The sequence below is a fragment of the Podarcis cretensis genome, assembly GCF_951804945.1.
Source record: "Podarcis cretensis genome assembly, chromosome: 7".
Taxonomy (NCBI): domain Eukaryota; kingdom Metazoa; phylum Chordata; class Lepidosauria; order Squamata; family Lacertidae; genus Podarcis; species Podarcis cretensis.
This window is the reverse complement of record NC_137176.1, coordinates 80389629-80415091: the sequence shown is the minus strand read 5'-3', so window position 1 is coordinate 80415091 and position 25463 is coordinate 80389629. Positions and strand designations below refer to the sequence as shown.

The 25463-nt window shown below is 44.6% G+C and overlaps 1 protein-coding gene across 2 annotated transcripts in view; it reads right to left on the bottom strand.

Annotated features, from left to right (window-relative positions):
* Positions 1-25463, bottom strand: part of NSMCE2 (NSE2 (MMS21) homolog, SMC5-SMC6 complex SUMO ligase) — a 209935-nt gene that overhangs the window by 117075 nt on the left and 67397 nt on the right. For both annotated transcript variants that reach the window (XM_079984528.1, XM_079984529.1), the window contains exon 4: positions 10723-10876. In XM_079984528.1, the coding sequence (XP_079840654.1) occupies positions 10723-10876 (154 nt within the window). The remainder of the gene's footprint in view (positions 1-10722; positions 10877-25463) is intronic.

Genomic DNA, 25463 nt, shown 5'->3' with positions numbered 1-25463 from the left:
TTACTGGACCAAGCATATGATTTCTGGTTCCAGCTGTGGGTGGAACCAGGACCAATTAACACAACGATGCTTATCAAGTTATAGGATGCTAACTTGGATGCGGTAAGAAATTGGTGTCACAGATAAGCTGGTAGCAGGCAGACCTTTCTTACCCTGTGAATGAACATGGCAAGAAAAAAAGGAAGGAAGGATTACAGCTTCATCATGTAAATTGCCTCTTAGGGTTTGTGTGTCTTCTAAGTGCCAGGCAGAAGAGGAACCTGGAAGCGAGGGCTCGGTTTCATGAGCAGCGGTTGCGTGGTGCAACACCCTGGGGATAAGGGGAGATTGGAGAAGGCAAACATGCAGAAAAGAGAATTACGAAGGAACTCCGATGGCTCAGGAGAAAAGTCTAGCCAGTTTAGCATCCTGCTTTCCTAGTGGGCAATTAGATGCCTCCAGGAGGACCACAAGCAAGGCATAAAGGCAACAGCACCCCTTGCTGCTGCTTCACAGCTACTGCTAGGCATTCTGCTCTGAGAGCATGATGGTTCCATATTCCCATCAGTCCCTCGATTTCTGGCGCTCAGGCATAATGGCTGTTGCTTTTGTAGCCTAAATGGGACCACCTACACGGAAGAGGGAGCTATCAAAAGGCTTGGGGAAACCTCTACATTTGCAATAATCAGCCACGGGATCTGGAATGCGAAGTTGGGGAGGGGGGACACACACAGTGTGATGAGGACTGTGTTCAGTGACCGCAGAATGAAGTATCATGGAGGAAAGCACAGTGAACACACTGGTTCACTGAAAAGGAGCACTTCGCACTGCAACGTTTTGCTGCAGCTGTGTTGTTAGGAGGCTTATCCATCAACAGCTGCATCCTCTCTGAGTCCGTAGAGTTCCCCTTTAAAAGCCACCTGAGCTAGTAGTCACTGTGTATTTTATGAGAGCGCGGACATTCTGTCTGTCCTGAATCTACTGCCAATCAATTTCATTGGAAACTGAAATTGAATTAACTGGGAGGGAAGCAGCACTTTGGAGAGAGGCCCTGGCTCAGTGACGAAACACACGCTTTGCTCACAGAAAATCCCAGGTCACCCCCAGTTTAAAGGATTTCTGCTGGCAGGGCTAGGAAATACAACAAAACACCACCACCACAAGCTGGCTTATAAGTGTAAAACCAAATTTACTAGAATAATACAGTGGTGCCCCGCAAGACGAATGCCTCGCAAGACGAAAAACCCGCTAGACGAAAGGGTTTTCCATTTTGGAGGTGCTTCGCAAAACGAATTTCCTATGGGCTTGCTTCGCAAGACAAGAATGTCTTGCGAGTTTTTCCGACTTTTCCCCCCTCCCCCCCCCTTTTTCTAAGCCGCTAAGCCGCTTATCTGCTTATCCGCTAAAAGCCGCTAAGCCGCTAATAGCGCTAATCCGCTAAGCCGTCAATGGGCTTGCTTCGCAAGACGAAAAAACCGCTAGACGAAGAGAATCGCGGAACGGATTCTTTTCGTCTTGCGAGGCACCACTGTAGCTAGAATAGAGATAGACTTGTAACCATTCGAACAACCAACATACTAAGGTGCCATGTGCAAGACAAAGCCTGGAGATACTGTAAACAAGGAGTGGATAAATATACAAGTCTATCTTAACAAGTTACATGTGCAGTAAACATTACACAGACTGGATAAATGAACCGTTCAACAAGTAGCAACCCTGCGCTGCCACAACGGCAAGGGTAGCACACTGGAAAATATGAAAAAGCTTTTCAAAGCTGTTTTTCAAAGACTGAACTGGATGAGATGTTCTTCGATGGGTCTTGAGTTGGAAACACAAAGCCGTATGCACGGATCAATCACAGGAAGGCAAATCAAAGCCGCCACCCCGGTGAGAATAATTCAAGTGGGCAAAAGGAGACCTGTTCTCCGGATATATTACAGGGTTCGAAACACACACTTTGCTCACAGAAAATCCCAGGTCACCTGGGATTTCTGCTGGCAGGGCCAGGAAATACCCAAGACCCACTGGTTTAAAGGTTTGTTCTGGACTTCCATTATACTGGGTTTTCTGTGTGCCATGTACCCTCTTTTGGAAGAGTACCGAAATACGCTGCAAACTGAATTTTACAGTTTAACAAATTCATAGCCACTACGCTGCAATTATTCGTTTTTGAGTTACACGTCATTTTATTTCTATAAAGAGCACTATGTCTGAACATCTGATTTCACGTCCTGAAGAAACATCGTGATTAGTCAAGGCTGTCAAAGGTATCTTCAGGCTATAAGGGGAAGTACGGTGTGAATGACTTGCAGCAACCCCACTCTTCCAGTAAGGAGGGCTGGATCAAAGAACGACACTGTAATGCAGGCAGGCTAAACATGCATGTGCTGCTCTTTCTCAAAGGTAGACGTGCAACCAGCTTGCAGATACTAACAGTGATATGCAAAAAACGCATCAATTAAAATTGCTTCATTGGGTGGAGGGGATCCTGTCTAATGCAGCAGAGATTAGTGTGCTCTCCAGATTTTGAAACCTATGGGTTTTTAATTTTATTTTATTTTTTATCATTGTTGTTGTTTGTTTGTTTTGTTATTAATATTACAATGCACATTCCTCCATGCAGGGAATTTGCCTCTGCAAAGCACCAAGCATATTCAATGGAAGTATAGAAATAAAACAACATTCTAAATACGTATCTTACTTATTAACACATTTATAACCTACCTTCCCAGCAAAGTAATAATAAAATAAATCACTGGAGTGCCCCACATTTGATATGAACGGCTGCTAAAAATGCACCGCCTTTGCCCCCGGGAGGGATTTGTTCAAAAAACGTGTCAGGGTTGGAAGAAATTTAATTTCAAGTACCTGCAGGTGCTTTTCCTCTTTTTTTTTTTTATCCTGCTAGAGGAGGTGTTTTCTTTGTTTTGTGGTTTGCCTTCTTCCCATCAGAGCCCTTAAAGGTGCTTAAATGTACTTTAATAGTATACTCCATGTACTTTAGTACATGCACTAAATAAGCAGCTAAATGAATGTCAGTAATGAGCAAGAAAGGATGGGCGGGGGCGGTAAATACCTTTCCGAGCCGCATTTTAAAGTTACCGTACTTTTCTGTGTATTAGACGAGGGGTTTTTTTATGATAAATTAATCTGAAAAATTGGGGGTCGCCTTATACATGGACAGTGCAGAGTGGGGACGGGTGACTGGTTGCTGCCGCAAGCATGATATTTTAAAGTGGTGATTGTTTGAGTGACTGGTGGCTTCTGCAAGGACTGCTGCGGATTGGCAGTTGTTGCTGCAATTGGGCAGGCGTTTGGCGGCTGCTGGCGGTGAGTTGGTATAGTATTTTCATCTTCCACAGCGCATGCAATAGCGTTCGGCAGGCAGGTTAGCGGTTTTCATCAAACTGCACCCCCCCCAAAGAAAGCTGGTCAATCCCACCCAGGAAACGCTCTTGAACCCTGGGCAATCCTCCCCCCAAAAAGCTCAACATCTCTGGGCAATCTCCCCCCATTTTCTTAATTTTGAGTCCCCCAAAATGAGTCTTATACATTGGGGGGGGGGGCGTGTTATACGCAGTAAAAGATGGTACATGCGGCTAGTTAAGTGGCTGAAAGGTGTGTGCATGGGGAGCGTCTGGGGATGTCGACACACTCATAGAATCATAGAGTTGGAAGAGACCACAAGGGCCATCGAGTCCAACCCCCTGCCAAGCAGGAAACACCATCAGAGCACTCCTGACATATGGTTGTCAAGCCTCTGCTTAAAGACCTCCAAAGAAGGAGACTCCACCACACTCCTTGGCAGCAAATTCCACTGTCAAACAGCTCTTACTGTCAGGAAGTTCTTCCTAATGTTTAGGTGGAATCTTCTTTCTTGTAGTTTGGAGCCATTGCTCCGTGTCCGCTTCTCTGGAGCAGCAGAAAACAACCTTTCTCCCTCCTCTATGTGACATCCTTTTATATATTTGAACATGGCTATCATATCATGATGCACATCGCAGGGGTGAAATCTCGCCGGATTTTGCTTGTTCCCCCCATCTCTTTACTGCAGCACTATCCCACCAGCTCAGGGGTGGATATTAGACAAAAACTCAAAGGTAATTATGTAGATAGATTTACCAGAGCTAAACGAGATTGCCAAACAATTACACATTATTACGAATGCCAGCTAAAGAAGCGCTTTCTTGCTTGGCATGCTAATGCGCCGCCTTTATTCATTAGACTTAAGCTCCAGTAATTATTATTTGCAGCCTAGAGTGAGATAAAGTAATCAAGCAGCTATTGCTTATTGCTCTTCTGACTGTGGGAAGAAGCTTCCTACACAACTTCTGGTTATGAGTCTAGACGTAAATTAAAGGCTCTAATCCTATGCGCACGTACCAGAGAGAGGGTCCCCATTGAAATTAGGGAGGTTTACTTCTGAGAAAACATGCACTGCAAGAAAGGGGCAGTGAATCCTGCCCCTCTCCAAATTATATTTATTTTACTCAGATTCAGGGCAACTGAAAGTCACTATTATCCAGAAGCGCCAAGAGATTGTTTATTTAAGCCCCTACTGTCTTGGCCTGGACGTAAGCCTCACTTTCCCCCCAAATTCCGACCGTGAAAACTTAAAAGTGTGGCTTATATTTGCGGCCTTAAGGTATGCAGCACCTTTATATTCAGGTGCGGCTTATATTCGGGCCAATACGGTATATATTACTCTGCCTTCCTGCTGTGTCATATGACAGGAAGAGCTTTTAACAGAGGTTCCCATCTCTACATCAGATGAAGACCATTTTATCTGCCTGAATTGTTTGGTGAACAGTAACTCTCGATTTTATTCTTGTGACTGCTAGATGATTTGAGGTTTGGTTTACTGTTTTATACTGCTTTCCTAAATTAGCTGTTTTGGTCTACAGCTCTATTTTTATGCTGCTTTCTTTGTATTTCTACTTCCAGGTTATCCCAGGGGTCATTGGGTTTTACAGATGGGTAGAGGGAGGTCCACTCTCAGATGCCGCCCTCCCAGCGACTTTCTGAATGGACTGTCATCATTACTCCTCAAAGCAGAGGAAGAAGAGAAGAAGAGTTTGGATTTGATAGCCCGCTTTATCACTACCCGAGGGATTCTCAAAGCAGCCAACAATCTCCTTTCACTTCCTCCCCTACAACAAACACTCTGTGAGGTGAGTGAGGCTGAGAGACTTCAAAGAAGTGTGACTGGCCCAAGGTCACCCAGCAACTGCATGTGGAGGAGCGGGGAAGCGAACCCGGTTCACCAGGTTACAAGTCTACTGCTCTTAACCACTACACCACACTGGGCATATCACGGAAGGGCTTTTGACCCACTAAATGCAAAGCCCACCCAGTATTATGATGTGAGCACTGACTTCATCTAAGGCGAGACCTTGTGCAGTGCTCAGGATGAGCTATAGGAGAGCAGAGAACGGATGTTGCTTCAGCAACAACCTGCCTTCAAGCGAGTCATGTCTAGGAGCAGCAATTACAACTCCTGCAAGCCCTGCCTTTACTGAAAGATGCCTTTTCAGTTTAGGGCAGGGGTCAGCAAACTTTTTCAGCAGGGGGCCAGTCCACTGTCTCTCAGACCTTGTGGGGGCCAGACTATATTGGGGGGGGTGAACGAATTCCTATGCCCCACAAATAACCCAGAGATGCATTTTAAATAAAAACACACATTCTACTCATGTAAAAAACATGCTGATTCCCGGAGCATCCGGGATTTAGAAGGCGATTGGGCCAGATCCAGCCCCTGGGCCTTAGTTTGCCTACCCATAGTTTAGGGTGTCCAGCCTGCCCCAGCACTCTTTTACTCCAATAGAGTATCTGGGAAACTTTCTGCAAAAAGAAGGCTTTAAAAATGCACGCCACTCTCTCCTTTTACTGCTAATCCCTCTCCTCCCATTTGCTTGCATCCCCCAAAATGGAGAATGTCTCTGTGAGCAACTTCAAATTCCACCCATTCCTGCAACGCAATGCAAAAATATGGCCAAATATTCTGCACTAATTTTTAATCTCCCTTACCCCATAACCTCAAGCAATCTGAGCACCCTTAAACAAAGCAGCTAACAATTATAATGAACCAACCATATATTTCCCAAGGCAGCCACCCTATGCACAATTATACACATTTAAAAAATATATTAAAAAGAAATGGAACTCGCCTTTGTATAACCAACCAGATGGAGGAATGCAGCCTGATAATGACTTAGAAACTGCGACTCTTAAAACAACTGAAAGCTAAGAACCATTCAATATTCAACTGTTGGGGTTTCTTGTACAAATTTGTATGTTCCTTAAAACTGGACATCACATGCTACCTTGAGAGAGATGACACTTAAAAAAAAAGTTTCAGAGTGCAGATCTTCTAAGCTTATCAGAAATTCAGATGCAATCTCCAACATCTGAAATATGTATGATGTTTCTGGTGAGTGCAAGCCAGCCCAGTCACAAGAGGTAATGATTTTGTAACCCAACCAAGTTGCACAAATGAATTACTTATACAGTCAAGAAATATGGGAACAGGATGATCTGATGAAGTGGTGCTGGTGGGGAAATGCAATTGCTCCACCACTAAGCCTCAGCAAGCATAAAGCTCGGCTGAGAAGTTCCCAAAGGCTTCTTCCGTGCAAGCATAATAAAAGTCACTCAGTCACAACGCTGCCGGTCAAGGGGTTGGAGGCCCCTTGCATTCCAGCTAGATGGGTTTTCTCTGAGTTGCTGCCTGAGAATGCGACTGTTTCGGAGAAACTCGCCCAATCAGTTCCAGTTTATGAGATACAATACAGGATTGCTGCTTCTGGAGGAGCAGAAAGAAAGTTTTGGCTAACCTAGGGACTTGGTAGCACATGAGCTACTGCAGAGGGGATGCTGGAAGTCACCCTTCCAGCTGGAGTTGGGACGCCGACCAGTCCACTGACCGCCAGTTATCTATTGTGAAACATTCCACGAAGTGTTAAGAAAGTCCTTGTGTAAGTAAGCAGGCTTCCTTTTGCATTGATTACAGCATGGGGTCATCTGATAGCAGTGGCAAGGGGTGAGGGCCCTTTGCTCCTGGGCCATGCAGGAGGCACACAAACACAGGGCTGTGTACACATACACCGTCAACCACATTTAGGAGCAAAGGAAGGGCAGGATCTGCCCTCTTGAACCTTTCCCCTTCCTCACTTAAGCCACACTCCCCAGCTTTTCCTTGTGGCCATTTTCTTAACTCCTAGCATCACTCACATGACACCTCGTGAAGCAAGAACGCACACAAGCACACAAAAACATCAACTTAGTGGCACAGGTCTAGAGATGCAACAAGACCGCCACCCTCTCGGCCTCGCTGATGTGGTCCAAAAGAAAGCAGAGCAATACGTTTGGCACCAGCTTGGCTGCAGGAGCTGCTGGAAGGAAGCGTACAAGGCGCCATCCAACCACCTTAGGGACTCCACCCCATTTTTGTGTAGGATTTACTCCTTAACCTTTTCTTGGATGGGCTTCCATCTACCTTGGCAGATTGATAGGCCCCATCTGCCCCTCACTTCCCTCTACAGCAAGTGCAGAAACCACGTTCTTGACCATTGGCCTTCTCCACTCAACCCACCAGAGCCTATCTTCTCATGTAGGAGAAGTCCCTAACTCACCAAGGTTTCAAGACCCATTGGCTGCGCTCACCTGGTTTAGTCAGCCAGACGAAGCAGTCCCCAGGGTGTGGCCACTGTCACATGCTGACATCTTCTAGGAGCCACAGGTAAGAGCTTAATGCAGGATGAGGACCAAAGGTGAACAAACTACCACAGTACGAGCACAATGTGTCTCCCACCAAAGCTACTATCCCTCCCCTAAGACCCCATATATTATTATTATTATTATTATTATTTTATTATTAAAAATAGTTTATTATAAAATGTAACCTATATATTACAGTCTTACCTTCAGGATAAGTATTTTCAGGTTGCGTGCTGCGGCAACCCAGAAGTAATGGAGTTTGTTACTTCCAGGTTTCGCCACTCGCACATGCACAGACGGTCAAAATGATGTCACGCGCATGCACAGAAGCAGCAAAATCGTGACCCGTGGACACGCAGATGCGGGTTGCGTTCGCTTCTGGATGCGAACAGGGCTCTGGAACGGATCCTGTTCGCATCCAGAGGTACCACTGTATTAGTAATAATTTTACTAGTTGCCATATTTATTAGTCACGTGTGTGCAAAAATAATAAAGCAAAAACGTGTAAAAGCAGCAATACACAGAAACGAAAATGCTCGCTTGACAACATATTTAAAGGGGACAAGTCCTATCCACCCCCCCACTTAAAAGATGAGCACAACAATGGCACAGACAGACAGCAACAGCACCAGCGGGGCTTCCCTTATATTGCAATACTCATGTGTGGGCTCTGGAATGTGCAAAGAAGGGCCGTGGAATCTTCACCTTATAGTTAAGGGCATCTGGTGCCCTGGGAACTCCAGAATCCCAGGTCTCCTTACACGCGCGATACTGCCATTGCACCACTGAAGGAACTGAGCAGGAGGTGATGCCACGACAAGAGGCCTTCAACAAGGCCTCCTTGCTGATGCTGCCAAGAATGTATGTAAAGAAAGGGGCGGCAGTTGCAAGGAGGACTTGAGATCCAGCTGCACTAGGCAAAACCCATGGAGCTCTGCTGCCTAGTAGGTGGAGGCTGAAATGACTCCTAAATAATCCTGGCACCACATTCCTCTTCGTGACACCAGATCTGAATGCGATTACAAGGCTCTTTCGCAAGCCGCCATGAGAAGCTTTCGCAGCATAAAGCAGCGTATAAGTACTCGGAACCTGCAATTGCTCCTTCGCGCTCTGAGCTAGAAATTATAATTCAGTGACAATTTCCCTTCTAGGAACACCTTCCGCCCAAGGAAGAATCCACCCATCAGATATCCCAATCACATTGTGGAGGCTTCCGAGACATTTTTGATGATGCAGAAGAAGAAGAAAAATCCAGCCCTCACATGGCATGCCAGCCAAGTCAACTGGGCCTCCTAACTGCACCTTGTGAACTGGGAGTTCATCCTGGGACTCCCCCTGGAGCTCTGCATGAGACAAGAAGGTTCCGTTCTGGTAGTCAGGCTACCTTTCAGGGAATCTTCTTCAGGGTTTCCTAGAGCTGCCAGTATCAACCCCCCTGGAGTGGGTGGGACTGTGCAGGAGATGAACAAAGTTCTAGGGAAAAGGACTGAGGAGGGGGGAATACATTTGTGAGGTATAGTGGGATGAATTTAATTAGCCTCAGAAATAAAGGACATGGGGGCAAGGTATACAGAGAGTGTGCCTTACGATGACAAGGCGGAACATCTGCATTTAATAAGATATACAGTGGTACCTCGCAAGACGAATGCCTCGCAAGACGAAAAACGCGCAAGACGAAAGAGTTTTCTGTTTTTTGAGTCGTTCCGCAAGACAAATTTCCCTATGGGCTTGCTTCGCAAGACGAAACGTCTTGCGAGTTCTTGCGAGTTTGTTTCCTTTTTCTTAAAGCCGCTAAGCTGTTAATAGCCGCTAAGCCGCTAATAAACATGCTTCGCAAGACGAAAAAACCGCAAGACGAAGAGACTCGTGGAACGGATTAATTTCGTCTTGCGAGGCACCCTTGTATTTTACATTTTATGATTGCTAGCAATAGGGATGGATGGTTAACAAATGTTGGTCGTATATTGGTATTTCCTGACTTTATTTCATTTGCATTCCGAAGAATCTGGGTTGGGGTCCACAGCAACTATGTAAGCTCATTGAGGGCTCAATAAACTCAGGAGTGTGGAGAAACCTGGCCTGTCTTCTCACAGGGGATCCCCTGAGAAGCATACAAGGAAACCTGGAGTTCCCTGGAGCACATTTTGAGAGCAAGCTGAATTAGGCCATAAGGGATTTTAACAGGCTGCAGCCTTACATGCTCCTTGTGCCCAATCCGAAAACCTGGGAACAGACACTGTAAGCATTTTCCAACAATATAGTTCCATGATTAAAGCAAAGGTCTCCTTAGGATTGCAACATATCCTGGGTTGTGAAACTGGAGCAATTTGTTAAGAGTGACAAAATGAAAACAGCTTACCTAATCCTTCTTTAAAAGATCCTATCAAAACGAGAATATAGCATAAGTGTAAAATAAAAAAAAGCTCGACTTCAAACATAAAAAAGGGATGTGAAGCAAGATTCGCATTACATATGCATGCAAATAAGCCCAGCACCGTGAGAGAGACTCAAGAAGGGGGTGGAATCACTGCTTATTACCTACTGCGTTATGTTTTGCTGCATGGAGTGGAAACTTTCATTCAGTCCTACGGGAGAAATGCAAATCACAGATTGCTCCCCAATTGCTGCCTTTTGTACTTTAAACAATTCACTATAGATTAAAAAGGAAAAAGAAACCTGGGCTTCTGCAGAATGCATTTTAAGTTTACCTATTAATTCAAACTAAGCATATCGCATAAATCTCTGGCACACTTTATAAACGGGTGAGATCAACGAACAGGGAACAGAAGGTCCAGCATGGCTCCCAATCACAAAATTTGGCTGGGGAATTTTGGCAATATCCTGTTTCACCCTAGCTCATCCTGATGGGAACGACGCAGGGAGATTAAATTCCTATTTTGCTGGGAACCTCACCTGAGAGTCACTTTCCTGCTCAAGCTTCACAGTGAGAGGCAATGCTAGGAGAGGGGATCAGCTGTTTGTACCTTCTCAGAACTCTCCAAGAATGGTGATAAAGAAAAGACTTACACTGCGCCTTCATTTGCCTGAGCTGCTCCTTAAAGTGGACATATTTCTCATTTCCCTGCAAGTCAAGGTCACTGTTTCCGCTTTCCAAGGCTTCAAACTTCTCTTCAACTACATTTTTCAAATCCGGCAATGTTTCTGGATTGTCTCGCTTTAGCTGTGGAAAAACAGAGATAAAATAAACACTTAGATTAATAAATAAATAGCCGTAATCTTGTGACTCGCCAGAGCACATCGTGCTTCTCGTCCCATTTTAAAGAGGAGAGGGAGCAGCTATACTTGAAGTACTGGTAAATTTATGAGACTTTGTATTCAGCTCCATCAAACTGCTATTAAACTCTGGGATTGAAAGCGGGCAGAAGTGGTTATTTATATATTCTGCAGTTGTCATTAAAATCTGATTACTGCATTACAGTTATCGACTGGCTCCTGATCAGAATGAAAACCCTGGAAAGACAGTAAAATTTAGCTACACACAGAACGGTGGCACATAAAGGTGTTAAGAGACCCACTTAGCATTACAGGTGCATGCACACCTTAAGGCTATTAAAGGTGAAACAGAGAACAGAACGTAACAGAAAATGTCACCAGAAATGAAATATTTTCAATAGTAATTTATAAACTGGGTGCACAACAGCACATTAAAGGTAAAGGGACCCCTGACCATTAGGTCCAGTCATGGCCTACTCTGGGGCCGCGGCGCTCATCTCGCTTTACTGGCCGAGGGAGCTGGCGTACAGCTTATGGGTCATGTGTCCAGCATGACTAAGCCACTTCTGGCGAACCAGAGTAGCGCACGGAAACGCCGTTTACCTTCCCGCCGGAATGGTACCTGTTTATCTACTTGCACTGGTGTGCTTTCAAACTGCTAGGATGGCAGGAGCATGGACCAAGCAACGGGAGCTCACCCCGTCGCGGGGATTCAAACCGCTGACCTTCTGATCGGCAAGTCCTAGGCTCAGTGGTTTAACCCACAGCGCCACCCACGTCCCTTCAACAGCACATTAGACTGCCACAAAAAGCACTTGAAGTGTTGCTTGCGGGGGAAAGGATAGCCAATGTATTGGATGAATCCACCATGTTCAGCCTTCATCAATCTGACTCCCTTCATAGGTTGTTGCACTACTAATTCCCATCATTCCCAGTCAGCATGGTCAATGGGAAAGGCTGGACCACCCTCCTTCCCCTCAGAGCAGAGGGGTCCAGTGTGGTCCTGACTCTTTCTCTCTATGCCAGCATTTGGGCAGGGACTTGTCAGACATAAGTGAGTAAAAAGGATGGCCTGATTCAGCAGGTATAGGTATACATTTGCATGTATAGGAGCATCCCAAAAGCACCATCTCTGACTGGAAAGCACAATCACATCCCTGAGTCCTTAGCTGACTAGATGAGATGGCAAATATCTCAGCAAAGATATCCTGAAGTTTCAAGGGTGCCTGCACACTGTTCCAGGGAAAATCAAAGGGACTGGCTTTCTAGCTACAGAGTGAGCTTAAAAAATTTTAAGTAAAAAAACCAACAAAAAACAGAGATCCAGCTCTGTCACAGTATAAGACTGACACAAGCATTTTCAGAAGCATATTCTAGAGTGCACCTTGAATGAATGTGGAGTGCTGCCAGGGCTTTTGGGACCTCCTAGGAACACTTGTCTGTGGCTACACAACGCAGGGGAAGATTAGTAGGGAGGGACACATTTTTGGGGGAAGTATGTCAAAAAGTACTAATCTTTTTATGATGAAATGTCTGAGGATCAATCAGATTCCCTGGAAATACAATTTGAAAACCTGGGCTCAAAAGCACTATGCAAATACTTCTGGGGCTGTACAGAAGCTTGAAGGTTCCTCTCCAGCCAAGATCTCCAAGTTCCCTGTCTATATGCTCCACACACTATTTTTACTGAATTTTTATTATTAATTAAATTTTCATATTGCCCTTCATCCAAAGATCAGAGAGTGATTTACAATATATATATTGTAAAACCCATAACATAATAACAAGGAAAAACAATAACCCCTCTTCCACAGTCCAGGGAGAAGAGGAATGTTATTGCCTGGAGCCTAAAGTTATGCAATAAAGGAGCCAAGCGAACCTCCCTGGGGAGAGCATTCCACAAGTGGGGAGCCACCACAGAAAAGGCCCCGTTCTAGTGTTGCCGCCCTCCGGACCTCTCAAGGAGGGGGCACACGAAGAAGGGTCTCCGATGATGATTGCAAGGTGCAGGTTGGTTCATATGGGAAAAGTGGTCCATGAAATATTGCGTTCTTGAGCGGTTTAAGGCTTTATGGGTCAGAACCAGCACTTCTGAGTTAGGCCTAGAAACTAATTAGCAGCCAGTGAAGTCGGACCAGGATTGGCGTTATATTAGTCAACTAAAATTCCTTTCCCTGGCTGGCAACCTAGCTAGTGTTAGCAGGATGTCATTTCTCAAAACATAATCAGAGAGAAACTGATCCTGTGTACAGACTTTCTGTGGGCTTCTGGTTGGCAACTGTGAGAACTGATGGGCCTTTGCTCTGATCCACCAGAGATTTCCTTAGGTTTGTATGCAGGTAAAATTCATCTGCCAAAACAAATTTCCAAGGCCCTCCTCTCTGCTCCAATTTCAGATACACATTGCTTTACGTGTGACACACATGCACACCCTCCCTAAATCTCCAGAGAGCAACCCATCATTTCTAAAACAATGGCACCACTTTGGCCAAATTACCTCTGCAACCATGGGTGCTCCCAGTCCATCACCTAGGCAGTTATTATCATGATCACACTACAAGGTCATGTCAAATGGAGGCGTTGGAATCCTCACCTGCCAAAGCTAGACATACTGGAATACTACACGGGTACAAAGGAACTCTCCAAAATGAGACATACAGTGGTACCTCGGTTTACATACGCTTTAGGTTACATACACTTCAGGTTACAGACTCCGCTAACCCAGAAATATTACCTCGGCTTAAGAACTTTGCTTAAGGATGAGAACAGAAATCGTGCAGCGGCGGTGCAGCAGCAGCAGGAGGCCCCATTAGCTAAAGTGGTGCTTCAGGTTAAGAACAGTTTCAGGTTAAGAACAGACCTCCAGAATGAATTAAGTACTTAACCCATGGTACCACTGTACTATCAGGAGCTCAGACAAGCAGCCTCCTGTCGGCAAACAGGAGTCTGGACCTCTTTCACAAACCTAGCCACCAGTATTTTAATGCCTATGTAGTAATGAAAGACTAGGAATCTGAAGGTGCATCTCTGTGGAAGGAGGAGTTTTATGCAAACATTCGATGGGACTGAGTATTACACAACTGTTGAGATCCGAAACGGTGCAGGAGCTAAGTGTCTATGTCCACATATGGGTGAAATTTCACCTCTGGCAAGAAGTCAGTCAGTAACCTTAGGCAAGCCAAGACTAACTCTCTCAGACTGGAACCTGCAATATGGAGAGAATAATAGTGAGCTACTTTATAGGGCTAACATTAGGATAATCAAGAAAGGTGTAAATGAAACACCTTGAGCATAGTAAAAATATATAAACTGGGGTTCTATCCAGTGGTGGCTTTGCACGAGGGGAAAGCAGTTCCACCACAAAGCTGGGTACCTTGTTGTTGTTGTTGTTTAGTCGTTCAGTCGTGTCCGACTCTTCATGACCCCATGGACCAGAGTGCGCCAGGCACTCCTGTCTTCCACTGCCTCCCGCAGTTTGGTCAGACTTATGCTGGTAGCTTCGAGAACACTGTCCCACCATCTCGTCCTCTGTCGTCCCCTTCTCCTTGTGCCCTCCATCTTTCCCAACATCAGGGTCTTTTCCAGGTAGTCCTCTCTTCTCATGAGGCGGCCAAAGTACTGGAGTCTCAGCTTCATGATCTGTCCTTCCAGTGAGCACTCAGGGCTGATTTCCTTTAAAATTGATAGGTTTGATCTTCTTGCAGTCCATGGGACTCTCAAGAGTCTCCTCCACCACCATAATTCAAAAGCATCAATTCTTCGGCGATCTGCCTACTTTAGGGTCCAGCTCTCACTTCCATACATCACTGCTGGGAAAACCATGGCTTTAACTATACGGACTTTTGTTGGCAAGGTGATGTCTCTGCTTTTTAAGATGCTGAAACTGGGTACCTATTAACTGCCAATTCCCCCTTCCACTGCAACTCTGTGAGTCATCCCCCATATTGTTCAGAAATGTCCTCCATCAGGATCAGCTTTCGAGAGAGCACAGGGTCTGCAGCGCACAGGGGGAATTGAGGAAAACCAGATGCTCTGCTTTATGTAAATAAGAACTATTTCTATTGGTGCAGGGCTGCCAGTAAAGACAACCCCTTATTTATTATTCCTGAATACAGTGGTGCTTTGAAGGCATTTGGGGCCAACAAGGAAGTAAGGTAGGAGTCCTTACACTGCCCCTCCAGAGACTACAAACAGCATTATTCAAACATGATTGTAAACCATCTTTCTATGGCTGGATCTACACCGATTGCAAAAACGCTTTTTAAAAGTTATTTGGTTCTCAATGCAATTTTACACTGACGGGTTGCTACAGCACTCTCCGGTGTCACATGTTTATAATGCATTTTTAACGTTTAACTCACCAGTGTACATTAGTCCTGTGTAAAGCGCCCTGAGTGGGACGCGGGTGGCACTGTAGGTTAAACCACAGAGCCTAGTTGTTGCTAATCAGAAGGTTGGTGGTTCAAATCCCCGCAACGGGGTGAGTTCCTGTTGCTCAGTCCCTGCTCCTGCCAACCTAGCAGTTCGAAAGCAAGTCAAAGTACAAGTAGATAAATAGGTACCGCTCCAGCGGGAAGGTAAATGGCGTTTCCGTGTGCTGCTCTGGTTCGCCAGAAACAGCTTAGTCATGCTGGCCACATGACCTGGAAGCTGTACGCCGGCACCCTCGGCCAATAAAGCAAGATGAGCGCCGCAACCCCAGAGTCGTCTGCAACCGGACCTAACGGTCGGGCGTCCCTTTACCTTTTTAAAGCACTCTGAGAACCTCTTTGTGGAAAAGTAGTAGATAAGCATTATAAAAAGACGAATGAGCTCTGCAACAAAATGTTGCAGTGCACTCACACCTCAAGGTTCCTTCCAGCTGATTATGCCCCATAATATTATAAGCAACTCAAGCCAGGAACTGTACACACACACACACACATTTTACATTTCCACCTGAAAGCCAACATTTCTTGGCTACCAAGCATGTTCAGCCAAGGAAGCTGCCTCTTAAAGTGTTGTTTAAACATATACTACTGCAAGTGTCAAGAGTTCCCCTAAGCATGCGAACGCCTCATTTCTCAGCTGTCCCGTTGCAGCTACAATCCTGTCTACCCTCGCTACGCCAGAGTTTACTGTTAGAGGGAGTGATAAATAAATGTTCAACTGCTTTGAGTGGCGTCACTGGCACCATTAGAGCTGCCGCATAATACCCATTTCACAGTTGTAAGAAATCAGTCTTTTAGTGTGGCAGCAATGAACCCTGGGAACTCCCTGCCAATTGACAACAGGTAGGTGGCAACTTTGCTGTGCCCTTCCTGGAGCCTGCTCAGTATGTTTTGGTTTAGGCAGGGCATCCAGACATGGACAAATTACATGAGTTCTAACCTGTTTTAAACTTGCTGATGAATTTAATTAGTTTTTGGATGTTTTTTGAATACCTGTTTTTAAGCTGCCTTTTATCGATAATTGTAGCATTTTGGGTTTTGTTTGTTTTTCCTAAAAACCCTTTGAGCTATTCTTACAATTGAACGGCACAGACATTTTGCGAAATCAATAAATTTACCACCCAAGGAACTTGTCCTTCAAATATCTGGAAAGATTCGCACATGCCAATACAAACTCAACGCATAAAGCACACAATAAACTCTTTAAAGGGACAATTTTTGTATTCTTGTTTTGTACTTGTGAACCGCCCTGTGTTCTTCGGATGAAGGGTGGCATAAAAATTAAATAAACAGATGGAATTTAGATACCATCTAGCAGCATGTTTCTTCCAGATGTGGGTGACAACCAATACTGATGAGACCCATAAATCACTGCTTCATGCGTTTATATTTTTCTCATGATCTGGGAGCAACTCCCCCAATTTCAAAAACCTGAAAAACATACAAAGTATTACATACACAGTCACTCATGAAAGCTCTCGGTGTCAAGTTCCTCTCCAGGAGAATTATGATTAAAGTAATTGCGTCCAAAAGCACCAACAGAAGAAGGAGGCAGTGAAGAAACAAAAAGCAGACATGGAGGAGGATGAATCTGCGATTACATCTTAAGAAAAAAGATTGTCTGGGAGGCAAAATCTATAGAATGATATAATCTGAAATCTTTGCTTTTTAAAAAAAAAAGAAAAAAAAGATTGAAATGTGAGGGAGGAATCTGGCAAGAGCTTTCAACTAAATTAGAAGAATGCCAGAAAGACAAGGAGGAACAGATGTACTTGAGTTCTATTCATGACTGAAAAAAAACCTGCTTTTATAATTATAGGAAGGTGACTTAAAAACCACGCTGTATGTTCTGAAATACCATGTGGTGCTGCTCTTCAAAAGCCGCGCTACTTCAGAAATAACATCACTGAAAGCTTTCCACACATCAAAAACAAACCAACTCCAAGTGCGGAAAGCTAACTAGGCCCTGGTTCAGGCCTCCTTTCTCGCTGAAAATTGCTTCGGAAAATTTAAGCCTCCTAGAAAAGACAACAGAGTGTCTTGCGTCACCTTAAAAGCCTTTATGAATGCACTGCATCATAAGCTTTTGTGGACCACACGTTATTTTCCCCACTCTCAAAGAAGGCATGCACGGTCCTCTGGTCTACAAAAGCATCTTGCCATAATAAAACTTGTTAGTCCTCTAGGTGCCACAGGTCTCCTTGTGTTTTTCTGCAATGGACTAATGTAGCTACTGCCATGGAAATGCTTAAAAAGGGGGATAGTTTGCTTGATTCAGCCCCTTTCCCACTCCTTTGATTTTAATATCTGGCTGGCTCCTGGGTTCTCTGTAGCTTAGGTTCTGTATAGTCTTCAAGGTTGCAAGGACTGTACATTGTTTTTGTTGATTCTGTGAAGTACATTGCAGGTTGCAAACAAACAAATAAATATTGCATAAAGTCAAGTCTGAACAATTCCCTATCCTACGAGCATATGAAGACGCCAACTCCCGCCAGTCCCCAGCCAACGTGGTCAGTTGTTGTCAGAGTTGTCCAACAACATCTAGAGGACTACAACTGCTACAGCCCAGTAGCAGTTAATATGTGCAGTACATTGCAGGTTGCAAACAAACAAATAAATATTGCATAAAGTCAAGTCTGAACAATTCCTTATCCTACGAGCATATGAAGACGCCAACTCCCGCCAGTCCCCAGCCAACGTGGTCAGTTGTTGTCAGAGTTGTCCAACAACATCTAGAGGACTACAACTGCTACAGCCCAGTAGCAGTTAATATGTGCAGTCTCTCTAAGAGAAAAGGTGTATTCTTGGGACAAGTTATGGAAGCAGATTGGGCAATTCACTACGTTAGAAGGACATTTTACTATTTTATGAAAATCAGATTTGTGGTACCTTTCCAGCTGCACCCACCCCCTGCTCAATTCCAGATAAATTATGGGGTAATTTGACACGGGTGGAGCTGTGGTCTAAACCACAGAGCCTCTTGCTGATCAGAAGGTCGGCGGTTCGAATCCCCGCGACGTAGTGAGCTCCCGTTGCTCATTCCCTGCTCCTGCCAACCTAGCAGTTCGAAAGCATGTCAAAGTGCAAGTAGATAAATAGGTACTGCTCCAGCGGGAAGGTAAACGGCGTTTCTGTGGGCTGCTCTGGTTCACCAGAAGCGGCTTAGTCATGCTGGCCACATGACCCAGAAGCTGTCTGCAGACAAATGCAGGCTCCCTTGGCCAATAAAGTGAGATGAGCGCCGTAACCCCAGAGTTGTACGTGACTGGGCCTAATGGTCAGGGGTCCCTTTCTTTACCTTTACCTTTGAGCACAGCAATTCAGTCCAGGCTATCGTGGAGCACCGTGGTGGTGTTTATATGTTTGTTCTCACCAAAGACATCAGGTTAAATCAAGCAACACCTTCTTGGCTCATGGTGCTTCAAAGGCAGGAACACGGCGATCCAGGTAAAGCAACATGTTTTGCAGCAATTACGTCAGCTAAGAAATAGCAATACATTCCAATCAGCACCTTAAAGGCATTGGGCAATCCACCTGAGTTGTGCATGGTTTTGAACCAGGGATGAGGGCATAGTGTGTATCCATGTGTATCCATAACACCTACGAATGACACAGTCGCACAAGCAGGGAGCGGCCAAAACATACACGGGCAAATGGGTCAATCCCCAAAACTTATTGACAACAACACTGGCAACGGCAGTCCTCATGGAGACAGCACTTGTTCTCCACCAATACTGTGCAAACATGCTTTCGAGATATTGTGTTGATCAATATCAACTCATCCTGGAGAAGAGTGACTAGTGGGGGTGCCACAGGGTTCTGTCTTGGGCCCGGTCTTATTCAACATCTTTATCAATGACTTGGGTGATGGACTCAAGGGCATCCTGATCAAATTTGCAGATGACACCAAACTGGGAGGGGTGGCTAACACCCCAGAGGACAGGATCACACTTCAAAACAACCTTGACAGATTAGAGAACTGGGCCAAAACAAACAAGATGAATTTTAACAGGGAGAAATGTAAAGTATTGCACTTGGGCAAAAAAAATGAGAGGCACAAATACAAAATGGGTGACACCTGGCTTGAGAGCAGTACATGTGAAAAGGATCTGGGAGTCTTGGTTGACCACAAACTTGACATGAGCCAACAGTGTGACGCGGCAGCTAAAAGTTCTGGGCTGCATCAATAGGTGTATAGCATCTAGATCAAGGGAAGTAATAGTGCCACTGTATTCTGCTCTGGTCAGACCTCACCTGGAGTACTGTGTCCAGTTCTGGGCACCACAGTTCAAGAAGGACACTGACAAACTGGAACGTGTCCAGAGGAGGGCAACCAAAATGGTCAAAGGCCTGGAAACGATGCCTTATGAGGAACAGCTAAGGGAGCTGGGCATGTTTAGCCTGGAGAAGAGGAGGTTAAGGGGTGATATGATAGCCATGTTCAAATATATTAAAGGATGTCACATAGAGGAGGGAGAAAGGTTGTTTTCTGCTGCTCCAGAGAAGCGGACACGGAGCAATGGCTCCAAACTACAAGAAAGAAGATTCCACCTAAACATTAGGAAGAACTTCCTGACAGTAAGAGCTGTTTGACAGTGGAATTTGCTGCCAAGGAGTGTGGTGGAGTCTCCTTCTTTGGAGGTCTTTAAGCAGAGGCTTGACAACCATATGTCAGGAGTGCTCTGATGGTGTTTCCTGCTTGGCAGGGGGTTGGACTCGATGGCCCTTGTGGTCCCTTCCAACTCTATGATTCTATGAATATCAGCTATTGTTTACCTAGAGCTTTTAAATGTGCAACGTGCTTTCTGACACTTCACCTCATTGCCCTCTTAGCAATCCTGCAAGCCCCCTCCCCAAAATGTCTCCTCTGCTACAGGCATCAAACTCCTGCAAAACAAAGCAGTCTTCTCCCCCCTTGCCACATAAGTTTTAGAAGTCAACTAACTTCGTTTATGTTCATGCTTCCGACTCAATGAGGAATACATGGAACTGGCAGGCAGGAAGTTTATGAGGACTTTATTACTGAAGTTAATGGAGGTAGGGAAGTATCCTTCCAGCAGGGGCACAGAAGCTGAGAGCCAATAACTTATCCAAGAGACACTTGCTTTTCCGACAATGTTTTTCCTGAATGCAAAGCCTTTCTGTGTATGAAGAAGTGTGAAACCACACGCAGATTGCCACATCCATGTGCTATACAGTATGTGCACATGCAATGCACACTGGGAAGCTGTGGCTGAGCATAGCTTCCTTGCACATGTCTTCTTTTTCTTTGGCGATCACTCGTAGCCAAATAAGATTGTCTTCCATGCACATGGTCTTGACAGTGAGTCCATAAGTGACTGTGGAGGCCAATTCTGGATCCACACGTCCCTCCACAGTGGGGACAAAGCTTTCTGGGTGGGAGGTGATCACAGTGAGAGTTTGCCAAATGTGCCTTCCTCTTAGCACGTTTCTCCCTTTCGTCCTGAGTTCGAGCGTCTAAAAGGCCATGATACCTTTGATAAAGACTGTTCTCCAACCGGAGCACTTGCAGTCAGCGTTTCCCAGTTGTCAGTGTTTATACATTTTTTTAGATTTACCTTCAGAGAATCTTTAAACTTCTTTTGTTGACCAGCATTACTTTCCATTTTTAAATCCGTAATAGAGTAGTTGCTCTGGAAGACGATAATCAGGCATCCGAACAACATGACCAGTCCAACGAAGTTGATATTGAAGAATCATTGCCTCGACACTGGTGATCTTTGCTTCTTCCAGTACACTGACATTGGTTTGCCTGTCTTCGCAAGTGATGTGTAATTTTTTTCGGAGACACCATTGATGGAATCTTTTGAGGAGTTGGAGATGGCATTTATAACTGGCCCACGTTTCAAAAGCGTACAGTAAGGTTGGTAGTACAATAGCTTTGTAAACAAGCATTTTGGTTTGCCTGAGAATGTCCAGGTCCTCAAACACTCTGCACTTCAATTGGGAGAAAGCTGCACTCACAGACCTTAGACGATGCATCTATGTCGGCCCTTGTGGAAAGATAACTGCCAAGGTAGGAGAAGTGATCAACACTTTCCAACGTCACACCATTGAGCTGGATTTTGGTGCTGCAGAGGGGTTGTTTTGTGCTTGTTGGTGCACCACTTTGGTTTTTTGGATGTTGAGCGGTAGGCCAAGTTTTTTGTAAGCTCCTGTGAAGATATTTAGGAATGTCTGGAAGTCATCCTCTTGAGTGTACGCGCACTACATTGTCATCAGCATGTATGTGCAGACTGAAATATACATAGTTGTGACTGCCACATGTTACAATCCACAGGTTAGCCTTTGCCGTTTCATCCATTAAAGTAGAATGTAAAATGTAAAACCTTGGTGTGGCCTCTAGTGAATCCAGCTATGTGCACTAGGAATACACACACAACCACTTTAAAGTTAACTAACTGGTTCATAGAATCATAGAATTGTAGAGTCAAAAGGGTCCCCAATGGTCTCATCTACTCCAATCCCCTAGTTGCTGCTGCTGGTGTTGTTGGCATCCGTCTGACTCAAGCGACAATAAAGTGCGCCTCCGGGGGTGAAGTCAAACCGCTGCATTAGCAGCACCCAAGTGACCTCCCTGGGGCACAAGCCCAGGCAGTGGGTACAGAGGTCCTGGATTGCTCAGACAATAAGACATGTGGTCCAAAGAAAAGCAGAGCAATACATTTGGCACCAACTTGGCTTGGCTGCAGGATCTGTCCAAAAGAGGCATACAGGGTGCCATCCAACCATCTTAGGGATGGGTTTACTCCTTAGGACTGTCTCGCCAGAGTGGTGCATACTCTAGTTATCTCCCGCTTGGACTACTGCAATGCGCTTTATGTGGGGCTACCTTTGAAGGTGACCCAGAATCTACAACTAATCCAGAACGCGGCAGCTAGACTGGTGACTGGGAGCGGCCGCCAAGACCACATAACATTGTGCTCCCAGTATGCTTCCGAGCACAATTCAAAGTGTTGGTGCTGACCTTTAAAGCCCTAAACGGCCTCAGTCCAGTATACCTGAAGGATCGTCTCCACCCCCATCGTTCTACCCGGACACTGAGGTCCAGCGCCGAGGGCCTTCTGCCAGTTTTCTCACTGCAAAAAGCCAAATTACAGGGAACCAGGCAGAGGGCCTTCTCGGTAGTGGCACCCGCCCTGTGGAACGCCCTCCCACCAGATGTCAAAGAGAACAACAACTACCAGACTTTTAGAAGACATCTGAAGGCAGCCCTGTTTAGGGAAGCTTTTAATGTTTGATGGATTGCTGTATTTTAATATTTTATTGAAAACCGCCCAGAGTGGTTATTATTATTATTATTATTATTATTATTATTATTATTACAAAGATATCCCACAAGGCAGCGGAGATCAGAGTTTTCCTTCTTCTAGGTGGGCTACCTTCCTAGGTTGACAAGCCCCACCTGCCCCTTACAAACCCTACAGATAAATATTGGGGAACACTTCCAAACCATGAGAACAATTTGTCCAGGTGTACAGTGAAATGTTGTTTTTCCTCCAGGTTTTTTGTTTGCTTGTTACATACAGACAACTAAAGGCAAAACTGTTTGGTGTGATTTAAATTGAAGGAAGTCTTCTGGCGCCCACCATCAGACCAGGCGGCACACAAAGCCCCTTCTAGTATGCTTCTATACCTACTCACAGGTGACCAGTGAATCGCACTCTGGGCCTCGCAAGATAATCATTTCAGTTAAATTATATAAAAACCATGTGGCTGAAGACTACGAACGAAGACAGCAGCATTGCCGAGGCTGAAATACTCCAAGCACAGTTAAAATAGAGGCCTGATAGCTTTAATGGTTGTCTTTGTCCATGGAGTTTACAACCATGAGTCTGACCAAACTGCGGGAGGCAGTGGAAGACAGGAGTGCCTGGCGTGCTCTGGTCCATGGGGTCATAAAGAGTCGGACACAACTAAACGACTAAACAACAACAGCTTTAATGGTAATCATTTTCCCTATTGTTGTTTCATCTAGAAACACTGTGTGTGTGTGTGTGTGTGTGTGTGTGCGCGCGCGTGTGAGAGAGAGAGAGAGAGAGAGAGAGAGAGAGAGAGTGTTAGAGTTTAATATATGTGGCTGACTCGTTTTGTACAAACATGTACAGCAGCTTGTGGCTGCTTATCATTTTTTGTGATAAAATAGTTGTTATTGCACCTACCACAAAACTCCTTTCAATGCTTTATATTAATGTTGTGATTCATAATTGGATTAGTCAGAACAATTTACAGTTTCAGGTTGAGGTGGAGAATTATATATTAGTTTTTGACCGAAGCACAGCCATTAAAAAACCCCAACAACAACAGGATTTCTTGCTTGCAGCAGCACTATTTAGGGAGGTCATGAGGGCAGCTACACACTACACAAGAGATGACTCAGCCAGAGCGTATATATTTCACACAAAGAAATGGGTTTGTGCACTAGAAAAGCGAACACTAATTTCTTTACTTCAAAAATCGTGACGTTACGACGCATCTTGCATTGAGTATTTGGATTAATGGAAAAGCTATGTGTAAGTTTTATGAGTGAACTGTTATTAACTTTTATTCTATGCTCCTTTCATAGAAGAGACACGCAGAGCAGATGGATGTCAACAACAAGTATAATTAAAGAAAATTAAAAGTGCTACCCAATGAATTTCTCTTATTAAAAAATATTAAGACCATTTATAGGAATGACGGATACTCGGTTTGTAGAGCATGGTAATAATTTTATTACAGTTATGTTCAACGGTTCCTGTTAGTTGAAAAGTAAGATCCTGTTAATACACAGCAACATAACTGAGGAAGTTGTGCATTCTTCATTCAGTTCCACTATTTAGGGGTTAATTTACAAAGTAAAATAACAATCTAGCTGTTTCCTTAAGCACAAACCAATGACCATGACTGGCAATGGCCAACTCTTCATATATCACATTATGACAATTATTGTAAGGAGGTAACATTGGCTAAAAAACAAAGCCTGTTCTAATTTCTGCCATCACCTCATTTTTCAAGAATGAATGGGATTACTCAAGCTGCCACACATTTCCAAAGCGTGTAAACACCTACATGCCAATATAAATCTTGAGGAACTTGTCATAAAGACATCACAGCATCCTACCTGGTACTATTGCGACCTCAGAACTATAAGGAATTATTTGCAACAGGTAGAACAATTGTGATAACCTGAATGCATACATAATATAATCAAAAGAAGCCATTGGCACATCAATCCTAACACCTCATAATCCAATTCCTTTCCCATTATTCCCATGGGCTCTTGCTTCCTATCAACACCAGAGCCACAAGGTAACTAACATAGACGTTTCAAGGTTTCCGGCAAGAAAGACGAGCTTTGTTCTGCAAAGAAGGAAGTCAGACTGAAACTCAGCATCCATTTCCTGGGAGAAAACACAAGGAGGGGGAGTTTGTTCCCAGAACTGGGGGCACCTAGAGCTACCCACTAACTATATGGAACTTCTATAGAAAAGAAAACTGCACAGAGGAACTGTATATTAAGATGTAACTCAGAAGAGATTAGCAGTATCGATAAAATACTAAGGAAAAGAGAAACGAACTAAGATCTTTTTAAGCAGTACCGCTGTGCTGAATTCTGGGACAATATATTTTCACTTCTCTAGTAACCGACTTTTCATTTTCATTTCCTGACAACTTAGCCTAATTGTCTGTATGTTTAAGTACATGGATACGTAAAAGTGTGAGGGTTTTCTCTCTTTGCCTTTTGTGGGTGGGCTTTGTCATACGGTTTTGTAAAATGTTGATAAAATCGTTTTATTTTATAAAAGAAAATGCTGAATAATTGGGGAAAATCCCCAAATGTGCATCTTCCCTTCCCCACCCCCTTAGTACTGGGGTTATTTTGAAAACCTCAAAATGTCCAGTAGCACCTTAGAGACCAACTAAGTTTGTTCTTGGTATAAGCTTTCGTGGTTGGCAGGAGCCAAGCTTGGGTGCTGGAATGGTAAGCTCTTGCTTTGGGGACAACTGGTGGTGCTTTTAAGACAGCAGGAAAATAGGAATCTGCCTTGCACAGAGTCTTACCATGAGGTCTATCGGGTTCACAGTATTGTCTACACTGGT